The 20,246-nt window shown below is 42.1% G+C and overlaps 1 protein-coding gene across 5 annotated transcripts in view; it reads left to right on the forward strand.

Moving 5' to 3' along the window:
• The window catches only part of LOC129777015 (uncharacterized), a 140,526-nt gene extending 124,680 nt beyond the window's left edge, over positions 1-15,846 (forward strand). For all 5 annotated transcript variants that reach the window (XM_055783047.1, XM_055783048.1, XM_055783045.1 and 2 more), the window contains one exon: positions 9,304-15,846. In XM_055783047.1, the coding sequence (XP_055639022.1) occupies positions 9,381-14,411 (5,031 nt within the window). In that variant the 5' untranslated portion in view covers positions 9,304-9,380 and the 3' untranslated portion in view covers positions 14,412-15,846. The remainder of the gene's footprint in view (positions 1-9,303) is intronic.
• The last annotated feature ends 4,400 nt before the right edge of the window (positions 15,847-20,246 follow it).

A 20,246-nucleotide genomic window follows, 5' to 3' on the forward strand; every position in this document is an offset into this window, starting at 1 on the left:
TTCAATTGGGATTTATTTGCAATTGAATTCGTAAATAGTTTCATTCATTCCCTAGTTTAATTAATAATTTAATAAATAATTAGCGTGAGCAAGGAGAATCCTTGTACGCAACCTCCCCCCTAAGATTTTCAACAGGATTCAAGTCTGGAGAGCGAGCCGGCCAGTCCAAAAAATTATATTTTTGGCCCTTAATCCATTGCTTAGTTTCTTTGCTGATATGAGTATGATTTGATATGTGAATTTTTTATGACGATATCCACGCAAATACGGTAGGAGAGAGGATTCCAGAACATGTATGTAATCCTTGAATGAGCTATCTTGAGCTTTACGGTTGCACAGAATCCCGCCCAAACCATGCACGAGCCTCCACCAAAATTCCTGGTTAAAAAAACTGTTCCTTCTTCCGTAAATCACGTCAGTACCCGTTAAAAACATCAGGACCATCCTAATTGAACTTTTTTCGTCAGTGATGATAACCTATACATTGAAGAACTTTTCGTTATGGTATATAGCAAAATGCATTCACTCTTTGTCACAACATACCATGTCCCACTGTCGGTTCATGTGAGCTTTGGCAAAACTCAGACGTCTTCCGATGTGAGATGGTGTAAGATGAGGAGCTTTAACCTTTCAAGCCCTCTTTATGTGAGGATTTTTTAACAAAACTTGATGAATTGTCACCCGAGTAATATTTAAATTGAAATATTGCTTTATTTGCATAAGCGAATTGGAGGTATTCGAAGCTGTTCTAGCTATTTCCCGCTTATCCCGGTCACTAGCTTCCTTCCTACCGTATCCTTGAGGGTTCGTCAAGCACTACTTGATGTGATCGTCCAATCCGACGAGAAACTTCTCTGATACCAACATTTGCTTGGTGAAATGCATCGATTTGTCTTTCTTTTTTCTCCGTGAGCACTTTTCCCTTCGGCATTTTCCAGATTTATTGATCAAAACAACAAAAACAACGGGAAAGTGTAACTGGTCTTATAGAAACTTGACACTTGAAAAATACAAAACCTTTGGTTTACGCTCAGCGCTTGCATACACACATATGAAAATCATGCAGCGTATGGTAGTCACCAATACCAATTCACTAGAATATAAGTTGAATCATTGTTTGTTCACAATAGCACAAAGCAGCAAGATCATCACCTGGTCTTATAGAAGTTGGACAGAGTGTAGGTGATTTAGATCTTCTCCGTATAAGTTGAATCCAGTATTTGAAGATGTCTTATGCGAGGTATGTGCTATGTGTGGTCTCGTTCTTCTCCAAATACGTTTTATGCTGAAACATGTGAAATCACCTCGGATATACAGCAATGGCCTGAACTTGGATTTTTTTATTATTTCTTCAAACGGTTTTAGAAGTCTAAAGGCTCTATAAAGCTTCTCTGTTGGGTCGTCGAATTGGTCAGTATGTAGTCATGCATGAAGGTTTTGATTTGTAATGAAGTAAGTGTACCCTCTTTCAGATTATCATCCCTGAAGACATTTCTATTGTTTATTTAAATTCGAAGTACTTAGAATCATCTAAGGCCGATGACATAGTGAACGCGATGCGATGCGGATTTCAATGCGGCGAAACTGTTTGTGGAGTGTTATAACGTACACATTTTCAAAGTGTATAGGAATAATTTTTTGAATTTTTTTTTTCTGAAAGTACAACAATTTATCTGTATTCTGATACTAAAATATGTTTTGTACCTTTAACCAATTCCGAAACACAACTGGTTTTGTGATTCTGGATTCTAAATCAATCAAGCTTTAATCAACAGTACGAAGGGAAACATCATATAAAAGGCTGTCTGTTTTCTGGTTGAATTTATTCATTAACCTTACCCAAACAGCAACACAGTAAAGTAATATAAGTTATGTTTCTGAGTTTTTTTTATTATGCTTTGCTATAACGTACGATTCGATACAACGTACAACTTTGAAAGTGAAATGTACGTTATATCGAAGTTGCACTGTTGTGCTACTTGGTTCGTTTTGAAAGTAAAGGGTGTGTCACATCAAATTGCATCACGGAAAAAACGCTGTAGAAATTCGCCCAGTAGACCGATCCTTTTGAAAATTTTAGACAGTAAAATAAAAACTATTAAACAACTTTTGGCATTTTCTTTTTATTCATACTTCGAGCCCAAGCCCGTATGCTCGCACCTTCCTCTTTACCCCGTCCATAAGGTTCTGTACAACGTCAGGTTGTAGTTTTTTTTGAACAGAAATCCATTTTCTCTTGAAGTCCGCCTCCGATTTGACAACTTTTGGGTTCTTCCGGAGGGCCTGCTTCATAATCGCCCAATATTTCTCTATTGGGCGAAGCTCCGGCGCGTTGGGCGGGTTCATTTCCTTTGGCACGAAGGTGACCCCGTTGACTTCGTACCACTCCAACACGTCCTTTGAATAGTGGCACGAAGCGAGATCCGGCCAGAAGATGGTCGGGCCCTCGTGCTGCTTCAATAGTGGTAGTAAGCGCTTCTGTAGGCACTCCTTAAGGTAAACCTGCCCGTTTACCGTGCCGGTCATCACGAAGGGGGCGCTCCGCTTTCCGCAAGAGCAGATCGCTTGCCACACCATGTACTTTTTGGCAAACTTGGATAGTTTCTGCTTGCGAATCTCCTCCGGAACGCTGAATTTGTCCTCTGCGGAGAAGAACAACAGGCCCGGCAGCTGACGAATGTCCGCTTTGACGTAGATTTCGTCGTCCATTACCAGGCAATGCGGCTTCGTCAGCATTTCGCTGTACAGCTTCCGGGCTCGCGTCTTCCCCACCATATTTTGCCTTTCGTCGCGGTTAGGAGCCTTCTGAACCTTGTATGTACGCAGGCCCTCCCGCTGCTTGGTCCGCTGGACGAATGAACTTGACAAATTCAGCTTATTGGCGACATCCCGGACCGAACTTCTCGGATCACGTCTAAACTGCTTAACTACGCGCTTGTGATCTTTTTCACTGACGGAGCATCCATTTTTGCCGTTCTTCACCTTCCGGTCGATGGTTAGGTTCTCGAAGTATCGTTTTAGTACTCTGCTGACCGTGGATTGGACGATTCCCAGCATCTTACCGATGTCCCGATGTGACAACTCCGGATTCTCAAAATGAGTGCACAGGATTAATTCACGACGCTCTTTTTCGTTCGACGACATTTTTCCAAATTTACGAAAAATTGACAGTGAAGCATGGCCAACGTGATCTATACACTCTTATCTGATTATAAGCGAAAGCTGAAGATATAATTCCTAAAAATTAAATTTCTACAGCGTTTATTCCGTGATGCAATTTGATGTGACACACCCTTTACTTAGCTAAGACAATATTCATGAACAAGCTAAATTGATCACAAATGTTGAAAAATATTACAGTGACTTTTTTTAACTAAACATCTGACCGAAATGTTTCCCAGCGAATCTACGTGTGACACTTTGACACTGCAGTCTCCCCATTATGAGCGGTGATGTCTAGGTTTGTAGCGCAAGTAACTCACACAATGTACCGAAACCCATATGGATCAGCACTTCCCCATTCATTCCATGTGACCAAAGTGCAAAGAACACAAACGCCAAACATACAAGCGCTTCCAATAACAAACATCTGTTTTATTTATGCTCCATCGCGTCTCCCACCTTCCAACCTCGGCCAATCTTTTGTTCTGAATCCACTGTTATCCCAGTGTGTAAGTTGCCTCGACAGCATCCGGCGGCAATCCCGCGACTGTCACGTTATTTTGTTATATTTTGTTACCGCTGCCGCTGCTACTGTTTTCGCGCACACATTGTCTCGCCGCTGTTGTTTGCTTGACATTTAAAATATGTTCTTTTCCGCCCCCGGTCTCGCGAGTCTCGGTTTCGGGACACAATAAGATCGACTCGACTTGAATGAATCTGAAGAATGGAAGTCAGGCACGGGAAGGTGCTCTGTTTCAAATACTTCTGTAAATAATATCCGCAAATCGTTTGAAGTTGGAACCCGGCTTCCCCGAGTGGACACAGCGCCGAAGAGAAATCAAAAATAAAACAATAATCGGTACATTGTTTGACGCCGCTTACATTCGTTCATAAACTTAAGCCGCGTATGACTGCTGTTTGCACATCCGCCGCTCGCTAGCAACAACAGCAGCAGCAGCAACAGTAGGCGACGGCGCGGCACAAAGTGATATTCACTTCAAAAGCCGTCGGTTACTTGGCTGCTTGGGGAAGGGAAACAGATGGAACGGAAGAGGCGCTTTGATCCGCGAGCGATGCAACCGGAAAATGGCAGTGAAAACAATTCACCAGCGCGCTGAAAAATGGGATCTTAAATCTTCATCAAAGGAAGGTTCAGTTTTATTGTGTTATTATGTATATTGGGGTGGTAATTATTGTTTTTTGTTGATGGAATGAAGACACAGCGAAAAATTTTGTTAAAATGGAAATATCGCTGACATCCTCCGTTTATCGGATTGCACGCAATCTGCATCGGTACTTCCTCATTGGAACATCAAACACGAAGCAACGGACAACGAACGAGGTGAAGAAAATATAAGAAGCGCAGAAATTATCGCAACTTGATACTATTTACCCTCGAGGATGCGTTCGTTGACTGCTGATGCTGTCGGGGCAGACGGGTTGCTTTGCTACGCACTCGTTACCTCTGCAACTATAGATCCCTGGAAGTGGACCACTGACGATGGAGACGATGGCAACAGCATCACTTCGAGAGGCGATGGGGAGCATAATCAGAGAGCCCAGGATCTGGAGAGAGAGAGAGAGAGAGAGAGTGCTTACTCTCAGAGCAAGAGAGAGGAAGAGAGAGTATGAGCATAAACCGCAGCATAAAATCTTCTTTCTGTCTGGGAGTTAGGATGGGAGAGATGGAGGGGGTGGAACACAGGTTCATTCATCGATACCTTCGGTTCGCATAACTTGAGTGTGTCCCCTCTTCCTTCTTCCCTTGCTCAGTTGCACTTACAACCGGCACAGTTATTCGTCGTGCCTAACAACCGCTACAAACCGGGTGAGCAGTGGGTTGCGGGTGGGTGAGTGAGTGAGAGAGAAGTGCGTACAAGTGCAAAAGGCACTCGTGTGCAAGTGTATTTGACTGTGTGTGCGTGTTATGAAATATTTTGTTTTGCTTCGCGTTTCTTTTTTGCTTCGGTTTGTTATTTAGTCTTATTTTGGATAAATTCTGCACTTCTGGTTGAATTTTCCGAGAGTACACTTATGTGAAAAGTGGTTAATTTTAGCCAGCGCAACTGAATGAAGTGTACACGCTGTTTCGTTGATCCCTTGGGTGACTTATGAATGAAATTAAGTGGCTTAGCGGTTACTGTTGCGGCGTGGAGTTTTGAAGTCATTCGCAGTGAAGAGCAGTAAGACAGAAAGTGACAAAGGTATGCTGCTTGGTGCACCGAGCTCTGGAGTGTGAAGCGCATGCCTATTTTTGGACAATGGAAACGCATGGTCTATTGCGTTATGTATTAGCGAATATGGGAATCGTTGCATTTAGAAAGTTATTCAGACCAGTTTATCTAAATAGTTGCATTGGTAAAACTATCAAGTTATTTACTAATTGGGTCAATCAATATTTTCTTCTATAACTATGTGAATAATTTCGTCACCCGAATTTAAGCTTAAACCTATAGGTCTACAGTTACCCTGATATTTTCATGTTATATCAGTTGATAATTAAGTCGTTCAAAATTATACATTATGGCGTTTAAGAATGTTATTACTGAACATTTCACTACGTTGGTTTAATTGTAACTGAACCTTTTTTTCTCACCGATTACACGTGCGGCGTTGTTATTTAGCTTCCTACGTAATTTCCATGAAATAGATTCAGACTTGACAAACTTGTAAGAGTAAAATAAATATGTATGCTGATTGTAAAAAAATTGCTCCAGCCTTAGTATTTATCATCGCTTGCAGTTCCATTATTCGTCTTCCTCGATCATTATTTCTCAATTATATTTGCTCCGAGTATTGAAAGGATTCCACTCCTTGATAACCATAGTAACTCCATTGTCGTACAATCGTTCAATCGAATTTGAATAGTCATCTATCTTTTGCTGCTACTGTTGTATATCCTACTCTAAATACACTCCTTTTAATAAATTTCGAGAGTTTGGGTACCGGGAGTTACGTAAGCAGGGGAACCGGCTACAGGTTTCTTTCCAAATGTGGAACTTCGATCTCTTATCCATTGTGCAACCATTCGGGGCCTGATACAATTCGACATTATATAAACAATGAACTTGTTTGGCACAGGTTCTACAAAAAATCACCTACTTGCCAAATTATTTTCTAGCTCTTAGTACATTAAGTGTATTATAATTTCGTTTTAACCACAATTAAACCATATAACTTGAAACTATGTTTTACTTATTATATCCAGACTTTGAATTCTTATACTAAAAAATTACCCTCTTATGTCATGTGTGGGTAATTTTCTGATGAACGGATTCAGTTTTTGAGCTGATCGGTCAATTGTTTTCTTCGTACACCATATGCATCAGCTTTCCATTCGTAACTTGTAAATTACATTCAAATTTTTCGAACAGAATTACGATAAATGAACCTGAAAACTAGTTGTTTGATAGAGTTCAAAATGTGTATCGCGCTCCCAAACAAAAAAATTGTGAGGGGTTGTATCATGGACACGACCGCATATTTTTGACGTTGAACTACGCAATTACATTATGCAATCTACTTGTTTCAGCATTTTGCTGTTTGCTATCAAAATATATGAACGGAAGAATTGTCAAATGATTATTGTATTTTACATTTTTCTCTGAAATTATTGCACATCTCATGTTTACGCTTGTTCTCGAACCGCCAAAGTTGATTCACCTCTAGTATCTGAAATGACGATTTTCCCATGCTTCTCAGTTTAAAAGTACGTTTTAGGGAAACATATTCCGGTCTGCACAACGACAAGCGAGTATAAAAGTACTCAACACCAAAAAATTGCATGCATGTACAGGGTTTTCCATTTCGGGCTTCCGAAAGTATACAGCCCTGCGCTGACAACCGTTTGACATAGCTGTCAACCAAAGCGTCATATCGTTAGTTGAATGTCTGCCATTTTACAATATGGATCGTTTTAGCATCGCACGTTACACGTTTTGTTAAATTATACTATAAAAATGATGAAAAACCGGCAAATGTTTTTCGAGCATTACGGACGGATATTGGTCGTCATGGACGGCCTACAGAGCACACAATCGCTAATGTAGTGCGTACATTCGAACAAACTGGATCCGTAGCGGATATTGTGAAACCTGTGCATCATTGTAATGTGCGTTCGGCCGAAAATATTGCTGCTGTTGCTGCCAGTGTGGAGGAATGTTTCGATTCCACGGCGTGCTCAGCAATTGGGCTTGTCAAACACATCATTGTGGCGAATTTCGCATTTGGACTTGCACCTACATCCATATAAAGTCAAACTGGTACAAAAATTAGAGCGTGGTGACCATGGAATGTGTCGGGCATACGTCGATTGGATGAACGAACAACAGCAGCAAAATGCTTAATTTTCGCATCAAATTTTCTTCAGCAATGAGGCACATTTCGAGCTCGGTGGCTATGTGAACACCCAAAATTTCCCGGATCACGTCCAAACTGCTTAACTACGCGCTTGTGATCTTTTTCACTGACGGAGCATCCATTTTTGCCGTTCTTCACCTTCTGGTCGATGGTTAGGTTCTCGAAGTATCGTTTTAGTACTCTGCTGACCGTGGATTGGACGATTCCCAGCATCTTACCGATGTCCCGATGTGACAACTCCGGATTCTCGAAATGAGTGCACAGGATTAATTCACGACGCTCTTTTTCGTTCGATGACATTTTTCCAAATTTACGAAAAATTGACAGTGAAGCATGGCCAACGTGATCTATACACTCTTATCTGATTATAAGCGAAAGCTGAAGATATAATTCCTAAAAATTAAATTTCTACAGCGTTTTTTCCGTGATGCAATTTGATGTGACACACCCTTTATGGGGCTCAGAAAATCCACACGTGATTGTTGAGAGGTCATTGCATCAGCCAAAAGTGACTGTTTGGTGGTCTGGTGGAGTCATCGGGCCGTATTTCTTTGAAAATGAGGACGGAGAGACGGTAACTGTGAATGGTGAGCGCTATGGCCGCATGTTAACCGATTTTTTTTTGCCACAAATTGAAGATATGGATACGGATGACATGTGGTTTCAGCAGGACGGCGCCACGTGCCACACAACACGACCGAACATGGCCATATTGCGAACGAAATTTGAGGGACGCATAATTTCGCGTTTTGGTGATGCCAATTGGCCGTCCAGATCATGCGATTTGAACCCGCTAGACTTTTTTTGTGGGGTTATGCGAAAGACCGTGTCTATGCCAACTCTCCGCAAACTCTTGAACATTTGAAAGACAACATTCGTGAAGTTATGACCGAGATACCGCCCCATATGTGCCGAAAAGTAATCCAAAAATACCTGTTCCGGAGAAGGTGTGCGAGGAAGCCCTAGGTGAACATTTGAATGATGTTGTATTTCACACATAATGGCATAAACCAAACTTTAATTTGAAATAAAAGTTTCATCGAAATTCGAATTCTAAGTGTGTTTTATTTCAATTTACTTTCGGAATTTAAAGTTGGAAAACCCTGTATATTTGCAAAGCGGATTTCCACAGGTACATCGATTTTGAAGTCTGTGTTGGGGAAACCATAAATCGGGCCAATCAAAACTTGGCAGTTATGGCGTGTAGATAACGCTTGACATTTTACAGTTGTTCAATTGTTCATCTCATGAAAAATAACATTAATTGTGATAGACGCGTAGAAATATTTCCTATCAATTGATGCAAACATCTTTTCGATCTGTTAAGAAATGTTCGAGTCATAAGCATTCGAAATACGAGTAGGGCTAGCACACAAATCGACAGAACAAATGTATGGGAAAAAAGGAAGTTCTTCCAGTTTTCATGAATTTAAACCGTTTAGTGATTAGCGAATTGTAATGTGTAGCATATCAAACAAATCTTAGAGAATTTCCGATTCGATTGCTATGCAAATCATGAGAATTCGTTCACAGTGAAAATAGTTATTAACGTTAACATTATTTCATAAAAACTTTCATAAAAAAAAGAAAATTTTGACCTGTTTTCTGATTTGGTACCCGTCCTGAAAGACGTAGTTCTACGTCAAAAAACGACGTTTACATCATTCGGCGGGCTCAGATTTGACGATATCTTCGAATGATTAAATTTTCAATAGATCATCTTGGATTATTTTTAGTACAATCAGTTTTTAATTCTCATTCTCCCTTCTCGTTTCATTCCAGACTCAACCCGAAACCCCATTGTAACGAGAGCATGACGAGTTGAAATCACTTAACCGGAATAAAATTAGAAGTCAACAATGGAATTCCTGAAAGCGGTCCAGAACGGGCTCTACGAGACCGTCCGCGCTTCGTTGTCCAAAATCGACATCGACCAGCAGGATGAAAGCACCGCGAATAGTGCCCTCCACCTGGCGGTCACCTCCACCCGTAACAAAACCAAACTGATCGAGCTACTGATCGGAGCCGGAGCGGATTGCGATCTGAAGAACCGGGATGGGTTGACACCGTCGGAGTTGGCCCTATCGAAGGGTGCCCGCAACGTAGCGGAGTTTATGGTGCGTAAGGAGTTCGAAGGTGTGCCCGATGATCGGGCCGTGTACCGGCTGGTGCGGAGGGGATGCGTCGAGTTGCTGCGAATCTATTTGGAGAAGCGTGCGTTCGATATTCACACCAAGATGAAACTGATCGTGCGGGCGGTGGACGAGTTGGGCGTGAAGCGGGTGACGTTGGAGGAACAGATGAAGGTGTTTTTGGAGTATCAGCTGGTGGATTATAGCTACCGGTTTGGGGCGGTTGGGGGAATGTGCGGCGCTAGGAGAAAGGCAGACCAAGGCGAAGACGACCAAGAGGCTGAGAAGCGGGTGGAGATGATATTGAACTGTACCAAATATTTGCGGGAGAATTATGACGGTGATGATTTGAACGATCTTGATGACAAGTTCGTGCTGAGATTGCGGATAATATGCGAGTGCTGCTTCTTTCTAGAGGACATCGAGGCGAGACGAGAGCGCAAGCTGTACACCCACATCCCCCTCTCGGAGATAACCTACTTGATTGGAGTATTTTTAGCGATCTTGGAGCGACACGTAGGATTCGAGATTTATAAGCTTGTTATTAATAAAAATATGATTATGTCGTATTTGGGAGCGGTTTGTGACGAGCTGCGGGTCGAAACGGTAGGCGGACCGAGAAGGGGGAAGGACAACTCGTTCCAATGGACTGCGCAGCTGTTGTTGGATCTCATTGGGTGCATCCGTGAGGAGCGACTGCTGAGATACATCGCCCGGAGGAAACGGGTGAACGAAGCGTTAAATCGAATAGGAGAAGCCGGTGGTGGCGGTGGCGAAGGCGTCGAGCTGTCCCCGGTTGACAGAGAGGTGGTAATGAATGAACTCCAACGAAAAGAATTTCAAACGTCACAGGAGGGCGTGCTGGAACGCGATGGCAAATGGTATGTGGCGGAATTTGTCAGCTATTTAAAGTGCGAGCGAAAGACAATCGCTGCTCTTTGGCACCAACGGCATCCGAAGCTCCGCCTTCAGAAGAGACAGGTGCAGTTTATAGTCAGCCGAAAAGTGTTGAGCAGAATCAAATCTCACAACGTTGGTGAGTTGAGTAAAAATAAAATGAAGATCGTAGAGAAAGAGGTGAACTCGCACGAGTTCCAAGCGCTTACCAAAACAATTAGCCGGCGGAGTCGGCTAATCTTCCGCCGGATGCGGAAGACATTCGATCAGATCAAGCAAATGTACACGGTCAAAAAGATCGCTCACTACATTGAGAATGTGATTGTGATCGACGCGGACGATGAAGCGAATGAGTCGCTCTGTATGCTGGCGATCAAGCGAGTGCTTCAACTGATCGATCAGTCTATAAGGAATGATCATCAACATCCCGCTTTCGTCAAAGTTCTAGAAAACGTACTCGATCATGTGCTGTCTTCGACGCAATCGTCCCACAAGAGTAAAGATTTTCGGGAATTCTTTTCTCAAAGGTACTCCCTCGCGAAGTACTTGATCAACAAATCACTCGATCTGAGCCACTTTAAGTTGATGCAAGACAGCCTCCGGTCTGTGTATCGATTCTTCCTTTACGTGATCAACATACAGCTGATCGAGGCCTACAAAACCTTCCTGGGAATCGCTTATCGACTGTCCAACCTCGCTCAAATCAAATCCTTCGCGAAGTATGTGGGTGACCACAATCTCCACACGCTGAGCCACATCCAGTTCGATCATGTGTTCTACAACGAGGACGACACGGCGAGCATCATCTACGAGCTGAAGAAAATGTACACCGGAATGTCGAACGAACTTAAGCTGCTGTCGTTCATCGAGAAGAACATCCACTTCCGGTTCTACCACATGCAGTACCACCAAACGCGACTCCGAGTGACGTTGAGCAGCTTCTCGGTGGTATACCGGGCACTGCGGGCGAACCCTTGCTTCGATAGCGTCCGGCGGCTGCTGTACTCATACTTGCACCAAAGCTACCAGAAGTATGACATCTCGAAGTCGATCTCGATCTCGGACTCAACGCTCGCGTTGAAGGAACTCCTGCGGCCCTACGGGAGCGTCCACGAGAACGAGGAGACGCTGGCGGTTGTGAAGCACCTCGAGCAGCTGCAGGAACTGATGGACCCGGATCGGCTGTTTGGGATTGCACCAGTGCGGAGTGGCGGCGCCGCGAGGGGGGTAGCGGACGCGACAAGGTATCATCAGTTCACGAGGAAGCTGCTGGAGGAGGTGGGAGTGCAGCTTGGGGAAGAGGACTTCGGGTTACTGCACGATCGTTTGGGGAGGGCTTATTACGGGAATATTTTCGTACTGCAGAATCGACACCGAGTGTTGGGGGAGTTCTTCCGGCAGCGGGATATTCGGGTGGACGGGAAGCGATTGGCTGGTTGTCGGGAGCATGACGAGGAACAGCTCCAGGAGGAGTTCGACGCAAAAGTGAACGATCTGGTTCGACTGTTGGAGAGATTCGGTTGCTTGAGTGTGGAAGGATTGATGGGTTCGCTGTCGGAATTACCACCGTTTGTGCAGATCGCGCTAGAGTTTGGACTGCTGGAGTTGCTGGAGATTCTTGTGGCGGTGAATGCACTTGGTAGTAACTTTCAGGCACTGAAAGGGCGCGCACCGGTGCTGAGTGGGAGAAATTTGAAAAGCTATCTAGAGCGAGATTCGCTAGTGATGGATTTGCTGGTGTTCGGTTCAATGGCGACCGTTTATTTAAACGCACTGATCTTCAAAGAGTATGGATTCAAACTGTACGGAGGAGGTGGGAGTCAGGTCCCGGAGGTCCCCGTTGAAATCGTTGGATTGGAGGATAAGTTTAGGGAACGGTGGAAGTGGTTCGAGATGCAGGAGATTTTGTACGATTCGGTACGGATGGGTGATTTGGACCTGGTGCGGGAGAATGTGAGCAATGGATCGGATCTGCGAGGGAAGCGTTTCGGCCCACTGGTTCTGAAGGAGCTGTGTCAATACAGCTTGATAGATTGTGCCATCGCTGGTAATTTTAAGGATATGATCGACATGTTGAATCGCGATTATAGCGAGATTAGTGCGGAAAGAGTGCGGTTGCTAAAATACTTATTGAGAAGGACTGTGAAGTCGCACTTTTTGGTCGGACAATATTGCAAACTAAGTCCGGAGGACAGAAAGATGCTAGTGTTGTATTTATGCGCGTTTTTGGGCGACGTTGGCTTGTTCCTGAGAAACTTGGAACGATACAACGCCTACGAAGATCTTCATCTGTTCGTCAACTCGGAGAATCATGATTTCGTCAGCCAAGTGATTCGATGCTCGAGTGGATATGACTTCAATAAGTGCGACTCAAATGGAATGACGATTCTGCATAAGCTTGTAAACTCTGGAAATCTACAAGCGGTTGAATCATTGAGCCGAATAGCTGATGTAGATTTCAACGCCACTAACAGTTTGAAGTATTCCGCGTTGAATTTGGCCTGCAGACTGAATCTACTGGAAATTGTCAAATTTCTCGTCGGATTCAAATCTATCGATAAGAATACGATTAGTGAGGACGAGAAACTACCCGTCTTCTGGCTGATCCAATATCAAAACTCGAGAGAGATCATTCATTTGGCGGTGGATCCGACCACAGAGCTAACCTCCTTCTCCAGCGAACTTTGTTTACTCCACAAAGCGATCGAATTCGACAATTTGGACGTCGTTCGGTACTTGATCGAGGACAGGAAGGTTGAGCCAGCTCGGATCTACTCAAACTGCAACAATGTGCTGCACGCTGCCGCTAGCTACAATCGGATCCACATTCTCAATTATCTGTTATCGCTGCCGAATATCCGGAAGCTGATCAACAACACCAACCTGGTGAAGAACACCCCGCTTAACATTGCCTGTAAGGAGGGTTATCTCACGGTAGCGAAAACTCTACTCCAACACAACGTTCGCACGGATACCTGCGGAGAGTATGGACTCAATCCGTTGGCCTTCGCAATGTACACCAACAGTTTCAAGTTGATGAAGCTTCTCTTTCAGCACGGAGCTAAGATCAGTTACCCACTGAGCTCGGACTTCCAGCCGATCAACATGGCAATCTTGAACCGGAACATCCCAATGCTGAAATTTCTGCTCAAAAGCGGCGTCGACGCGAACAGCGCACCCCTCTGCTTCATCAACGCGGTCTACTCGGGCTCGCGGGAGATCGTTCGGATTCTGTTCAGCGCTAAAGCGACTTACGTCAACTACAAGGACGAATTCTGCCAGACAGCACTGCATCTCTGCGTGGAACGGGACGAATACGAGATCGCTCGGGAGTTGCTCAAATGCGGAGCAGACATTAACGCAAAGAACCGTTCCGGAACCACCCCCCTGCACTTGGCGGTGCAGGGCGCTAACGTGCGATTCGTGCAGCTTCTGCTCGACCACCGGTGCTTGGTGGATGAACTGAATTACCACGGAGAAACCCCCCTAATCAAAGCGGTCGTGTGCAATAACCTAGAAATTATGAAGCTCCTGCTCAACAACGGCGCCAGTGTCGAGCGGTTGCGCAACAGCGATCCACCGGTTCTGCTCTATCTCGTGCAGGAAAACCACGAAGAGATTCTCGACTATCTGTTGGAGCACTGTCACTTCAACCCGAACGAGCAGGATGCCCAAGGGAACTCGCTGCTCTACATAGCCACGCAGCACAACCACGTGGACCTGGTGAAGCTGCTGGTGGACAAATACCACGCCAAGGCCAACCCGGTCAACCACAAGAAGCTGACGCCACTGATGCTTGCCCGGGTGAAAGAGCACACCGAGATCTTCAGCTTCCTGGAATCGCGGGTGGCTGAGGAGTAATCTGTAGACTATAGGAAAAATTGTTTTTAATGTAATAATTGTTCAACGCCTATTTATTTGATATTTGTTTTTTTTTCTCGCGCAAACTATTTATTATCATAACACAATTTTATGTGCCATATCTTGTAAGAAATTCGTTGTTTTTGTTTGTTTTTATTTTCCCCATCGCAGCGAGATGAAAAATAAAATTAGAAAAATGTCACGATGTGAAGATGTCATCCTAGATGATGAAAACGCTAGCTGTAAGATAGAAAAGCCTAGTTGTGATTTGGTGTAACGTTTTTATTCTTTTTTTGTACATTTGTAGCTTAGAGTACGATGATAAACGTTAGTAAAATACTCATCCTTCCCTTCTAGAATGTAACACAACTGTATATAGCGAAGCTAGTTCGAAGAGGGAGTGACGAATCGATTTGTCGCAGACATTCCAGAAAAACAGTTCAAAATAATCCTTCGTGTCATATTTTCGAGTAGAACTAACCCGTTAACCCATGTTCCCCCTCCCTTTTGAAACGAACAAAAGCGAACAAATCGGTTCCCGGCTTTCGTTTTTCACATAAACAATGTAAACAACAACCTTAAACAGTGTACAAGCTTCCACCCATAAACCGCTTAGTTAAGAGTCGGTCAGATTTCACCTTTTGCTAGTTGTTAGGCTAGGCTAAGGAAACCTCCCCTCAATGATGTCATACAAACAGCAATGCAAATTTAGTTGTAACGATCGATTTTCCTCTTTGATAACGAAACACATACACACACATATTGTAACTCGTATGTAGGTGAAGGTAATTATGTGCCAATTATACACTGATGTATTCCTGTCCTCCTATGCTTCAATGGTGCGAATCTAGCCTAGGTTGACTGACAGCACCCTAGAAACTTGTTTTGTTAGTTCAGTTCAGTGCTGTACAAAAACCCTTCAAAAGTGAACGGAATCCCACAAACCGGAGTAACGTGTGCTATAATATTCATTGCAGTTATTTTATTATATATATATTTTTTTTGACAAATCACAATAGAATCATAAAGCCACACACATACACAGAGAGAAACAGAGAAAGGAGTAGAGTGTAATACGTTCAAATCTTATGTACCTTTTTTACCGTTTAATGATAAAAGTAAGTAAATAAAACAAGCAATCAAGCAGCTAGTTTGTGTTAGAACGAAAACTCACCCCCGCCCCCAACTCTTCCCACAAAAACACTAGCGAGTACTTAAGATAGCGATAGTCCCACATTTTCATGTAATTGTACCAAAATCGGCATTACGAGTGTCCACGAGGCACGAGTGCTCATAATTGGAAGGAAAACAAGGCATTGATAAGGGACGAGGTGGAAGCAAATCATTTGCACGAAATTGCACGGCCATTGCAACGGAAAACGTATTGTGTCATGTAAGGTGGTACAAATAAAGTGTATTTTTGCGAAAAATTAAACGCTGTGAGATTTTTTTTGAACAGAGAAATCCATCATTCTGTGGAGAGTTGGAAAAAAGGGAAATACCAATGACGCGTTTTTTGACTACCGAGCGAAAGAAGTCGTGTATCCGTTGAAGTACAACGGTAGCTCGAAACGGTGGTTAAACAGGCTTGGTTCTTAGCAAACGACAGAGGATCATTGGCAATCCATTTTTGATCTAGAAGGAATTATGGCGGCTGAACCATGCTGGCGTTGAAGGATTACATTAGCTTCAGTATCGAACAAGCTGCACAATATCCATGCCCAACCGATATAGTGGTACTCAGATTTTCGTTAAATTTTTTTTGTTTTATTCCTTACTAGCTGACTAGAACTCTCCATTGATGATCTTTACAATTTTCATTCGCTATAAATTTCCTTTTACTCCTACCAAAACTCACCACTTTAGGATAAAATTATTTTCAGACATAATTCAAGATTCTTGATTCACGTGCAAATAACATGTTTCTTCGTTACAAGGAATACATGTTTGGTACAGAAAAGTAAATTTTCATTAATAATTTTTATTTTCCACCTGAGAATTATTTTCGCTTCACACTAACGCAACACGAAGCTTAGTTCCGTAAACGCGGAATCCAAATGAACTAACAGCAATTTCATTGTAAAACATATGGGAAATTGGTTTTTTAAACTTTAGGTGGAAACAGAATGCCGCGTTGTGCGTTGCTTCTCATCAGCTGTCATTGCTTGCGTTTTGTACTAAAACATTCGCCCGACGCAGTCTGTTGATTTGCAGTCACAATCTAGCATTCGCGTCACCACTTGTCATGTAAACAAAAACAACATAAAATTCGTATGAAAATCTTGTTCTTGTTGTGTCCATGGATCAGTTAAATGTTTTTAAAAACAACACATTGACATATCCGCGCTGGTGGCATTGAGCTTCGTTTACTAGTTTGAGGGAGCGTGAAAGAATAGCTGATTTTCAGTCGGAATGAACACGTTTTCAAAATTAAAATTATGAATGAAAATTAGCTTCTCCATATCAAACTAGTATTCTATTTAAATGAAAAACATTTTTGTTTGCAGGTGGGGAAAAAGTCTCATACGAAAATTGTTTATGAAGACAACTCTAAATTATGATGAAAAAATTCAGCAACAATGTTGGAATTGTTTAGCCATATGGTTGAATGAAAGTCAGAACACGTGTTTCAAGTAATCAAATAACATGATGTGAAAATTTTCATTCAAATTTTAGAATTTTAAAACCGGCTTCGTGTCTTCTAATCTGGTAGAGATTACACTAATGAGTTCGGGATTATGGCCCTAATTTGAAGTCGACACCGTGCCACTGTCATCGCGAATTCGGCGCAAGCAGTTTAGAACAAATGTTAGCGTTTAGTACAACGATGCAAATGACGCAACGCATTGTTGTGTTCGACTAAATGGAAACACACATATTTAAAATGAAGTGTCAAAGCACAATTGTCGCAACGTGACGCATAGCGCGGTATTCTGTTTCCACCTTTTCTCTCAAAGCATTTCATTTTTTTTTATTTTTGACGTAGGACTACGTCTTTCGTTTCTATACCGGGGTGTAAATTCAAAGTTTCGAAAACGAAAGCGTTACCGAGATTTTGAGCGTTAATAGCTCCTAAACAACTGAACGAAATGGTATGATGAACACTTCATTCGAAAGACAAAATGTCTACGCGTTATATACTTACTTTTACTTTTTACCCAAAAACATGTTTCGATAGCCTTAAAATTGCTTTCAAAACAGGCTATTAAAATCACCAATCGGTATATAAGCAAGCGCCGCCCGGAAATCCAATTAGTTACAATTGAACAGCGATTGGAGCACGTTGTCGGTGTTGTGGTTAAGCTATTTTCGTTTATCATGAAAGCGCTGATGAACGGTGTCACCAAGAGCCTGTTTGTGCACCTTAGGCCAGAAGGGAATCCATCAGGAGGAGAGTGATGCCACTGAGAAGGCGACCAAGAAAGTAACAGCATTGAAAATTGGTTCCGCTTGAGGCATCGGATCAACCGCCACACACACTTACACGCGCGCAACTCTTTTCGTTTTGTGGTTATCGGGCAATCGAGAAGAATCCAGAAAGACGTTATCATTGCTGCAAAATAATCTGCCAGTTCTCCTTGGAATTGAAAATTACATTCAAGCAAAAGAGTTTATTTAATGTTTTCTGTCCATATAATACTCAAATGCATTTCGTTTTGTGATTTTTTATCAAGTGCAATTAACAGGAAGATTATTCTTCCCCATCAGTAGAATATTTTCGTATCCAATATTGGATGCATAAAAACTGTACCTCCAACGTAACGCTCTCGTTTTGGAAGTCCCCCAAATATTCATTTATTCATTCATTCAGAATGGATTTAGATTCAACTTCAAACAAATGATCACTAAATCAACGATAGTCCTACGTCAACCTTTCGGTTATACCACAGATATAGCTCACTTCCTGTTTTATTCATAAAGATAAAAGATATAGAAGCGCGTTATTTCGCCAGAGTTTTCCGGAGATTTTCCCAGGTTTTTTTTCTCCACTACTAGTTTACTAGTATCTATGGGCAGGGACAAATACGTGAAAATAAAGACGGCTCAAATCGGACCATTCCTTCTTCGGATTTTGCGCTTAGCAACACTTTGGCCTTCCATTTTTATTCGTACAGGGGAACTTCGATATACGTATATATGATATACGTACCTTCCCCTCGATATGTGCACCTGTGACCGAGTGGTTAGCGTTCCACATTATCATGCCGGGTGTTAGGGTTCGATTCCCGTTCTGGCCGGGGGATTTTTCGTCAAATAAATTTCCTTCGACTTGCACTGTGGTCACGCGTATTCAAGAGCTTGCCCCTCGGAATACATTCAAGGCGTGTTATTGGCTTAAGAAATCTCAACTTAGTATTAGCAAATGACGCTAGTTAGTAAATACGTTGAGACGGCAAAAGTTCCACAGGGAACGTTAACGCCATTCATGAAGAACCCTCCCCTCGATATAACATCACCCGATACAACGTATATTTTACCTCGAAACAACGTACACATTTTCAATGTGTAAATAATATTTTAGGAATAAGTACTGAGAGTTTCATGTCAATCTCACAGGTTTAACAAAGATCATTTGATGGCTTGGGTATAGGTTCCCGAATTTCATAATAAGAGCATGGGAAACTCCATAAAAACAATCCATTTGTGAACTATGCATTGTGAATAAGTTGATTAAAGTCTCATGTCTGAAATCATAGCCCATAATCAGGACTTTCACATGAAATTTGATTTTTTGTATTACATGCTCTGTAATATGGCTTGAACTCTTGTGCTGAAGAATAAAGGTGTGAGCGGTCATTTTATCTATTTACCCTTTAGATTTGATTCAATTAGAATCCGGAATCGTTGCTCATTTTATAGCAGCGGTCGTAGTAGGCATATCTCAACTCTTTTGATAGCAAATTGCTTGGAAAACATGTACCGTTCTGAATCATATTTCGGACACTTTGTTCTGATATCTTGAAATGCTGTGGAGGCGATCTGGCGTAGTGGTAACATCCATGCCTTTCACGCTAAAGGTCACGAGTTCAATTCTCACTCCCGACATTCTTCCAAAAATGGAAGTAAAAGTGACGAACCAGCCTAATGAGTTGAAAATCACTATAATACAGATATAAAAAAAAAAATCTTGAAATGCTTAATGCACTGATGATATAACTATCAAATTGATATCACAATTGCAATATCACAATTGCAATATCACAATTGATCCCTTGGTTTCACTATCATTTCATATGAGAATTACATTTGAATTATAACATAATCGGCAGAAATCCTACAACACTACTCATTATCGTTTGTGTTTGACGTTTCCTTAGCGTGAGCACGTAGAATTTACCCGTTTATAAATATTTAAATTTCTCCCGTGTTTCATCAGTTCTCATCATCGTTAACAGTTTACTGTGATTGCTTGGTAAGTGTTTCGCAGTTGACTATAAAATATAATCAAATGTATTGTAATTTTCGTCCAAAAAATTACAAAATATAGTGTCCGAAATTTGAATTCAATCTGTTCGAAATTCGATTTAGTGTCCGAAGTTTGATTCTTAATCGCTTCATTTGAAAAGCATGTCATTCGATGATTTTTTAATGTTTTCAATCAAATAGGTACCAAAGTAGAAAGCTTCAAAGCATATTGAACTAATTTATTAAAAATATCAACCAAATAATACCTGTGCATAATGTTTAGATCTGTTTTCTGCATCATATGCCTTAAGCGTCCGAAATATGATTCAGAACGGTATCTTTCGACGGTGAAAATTTCACGTTGATTTGTTTTGTTTTGAAAAAGTTGTGCAGGATCGATGTCGAGAGAAGAAATTTGATTTTGAACAC

This window comes from Toxorhynchites rutilus, chromosome 3, assembly GCF_029784135.1.
Source record: "Toxorhynchites rutilus septentrionalis strain SRP chromosome 3, ASM2978413v1, whole genome shotgun sequence".
NCBI classification, from domain to species: Eukaryota; Metazoa; Arthropoda; class Insecta; order Diptera; family Culicidae; genus Toxorhynchites; species Toxorhynchites rutilus.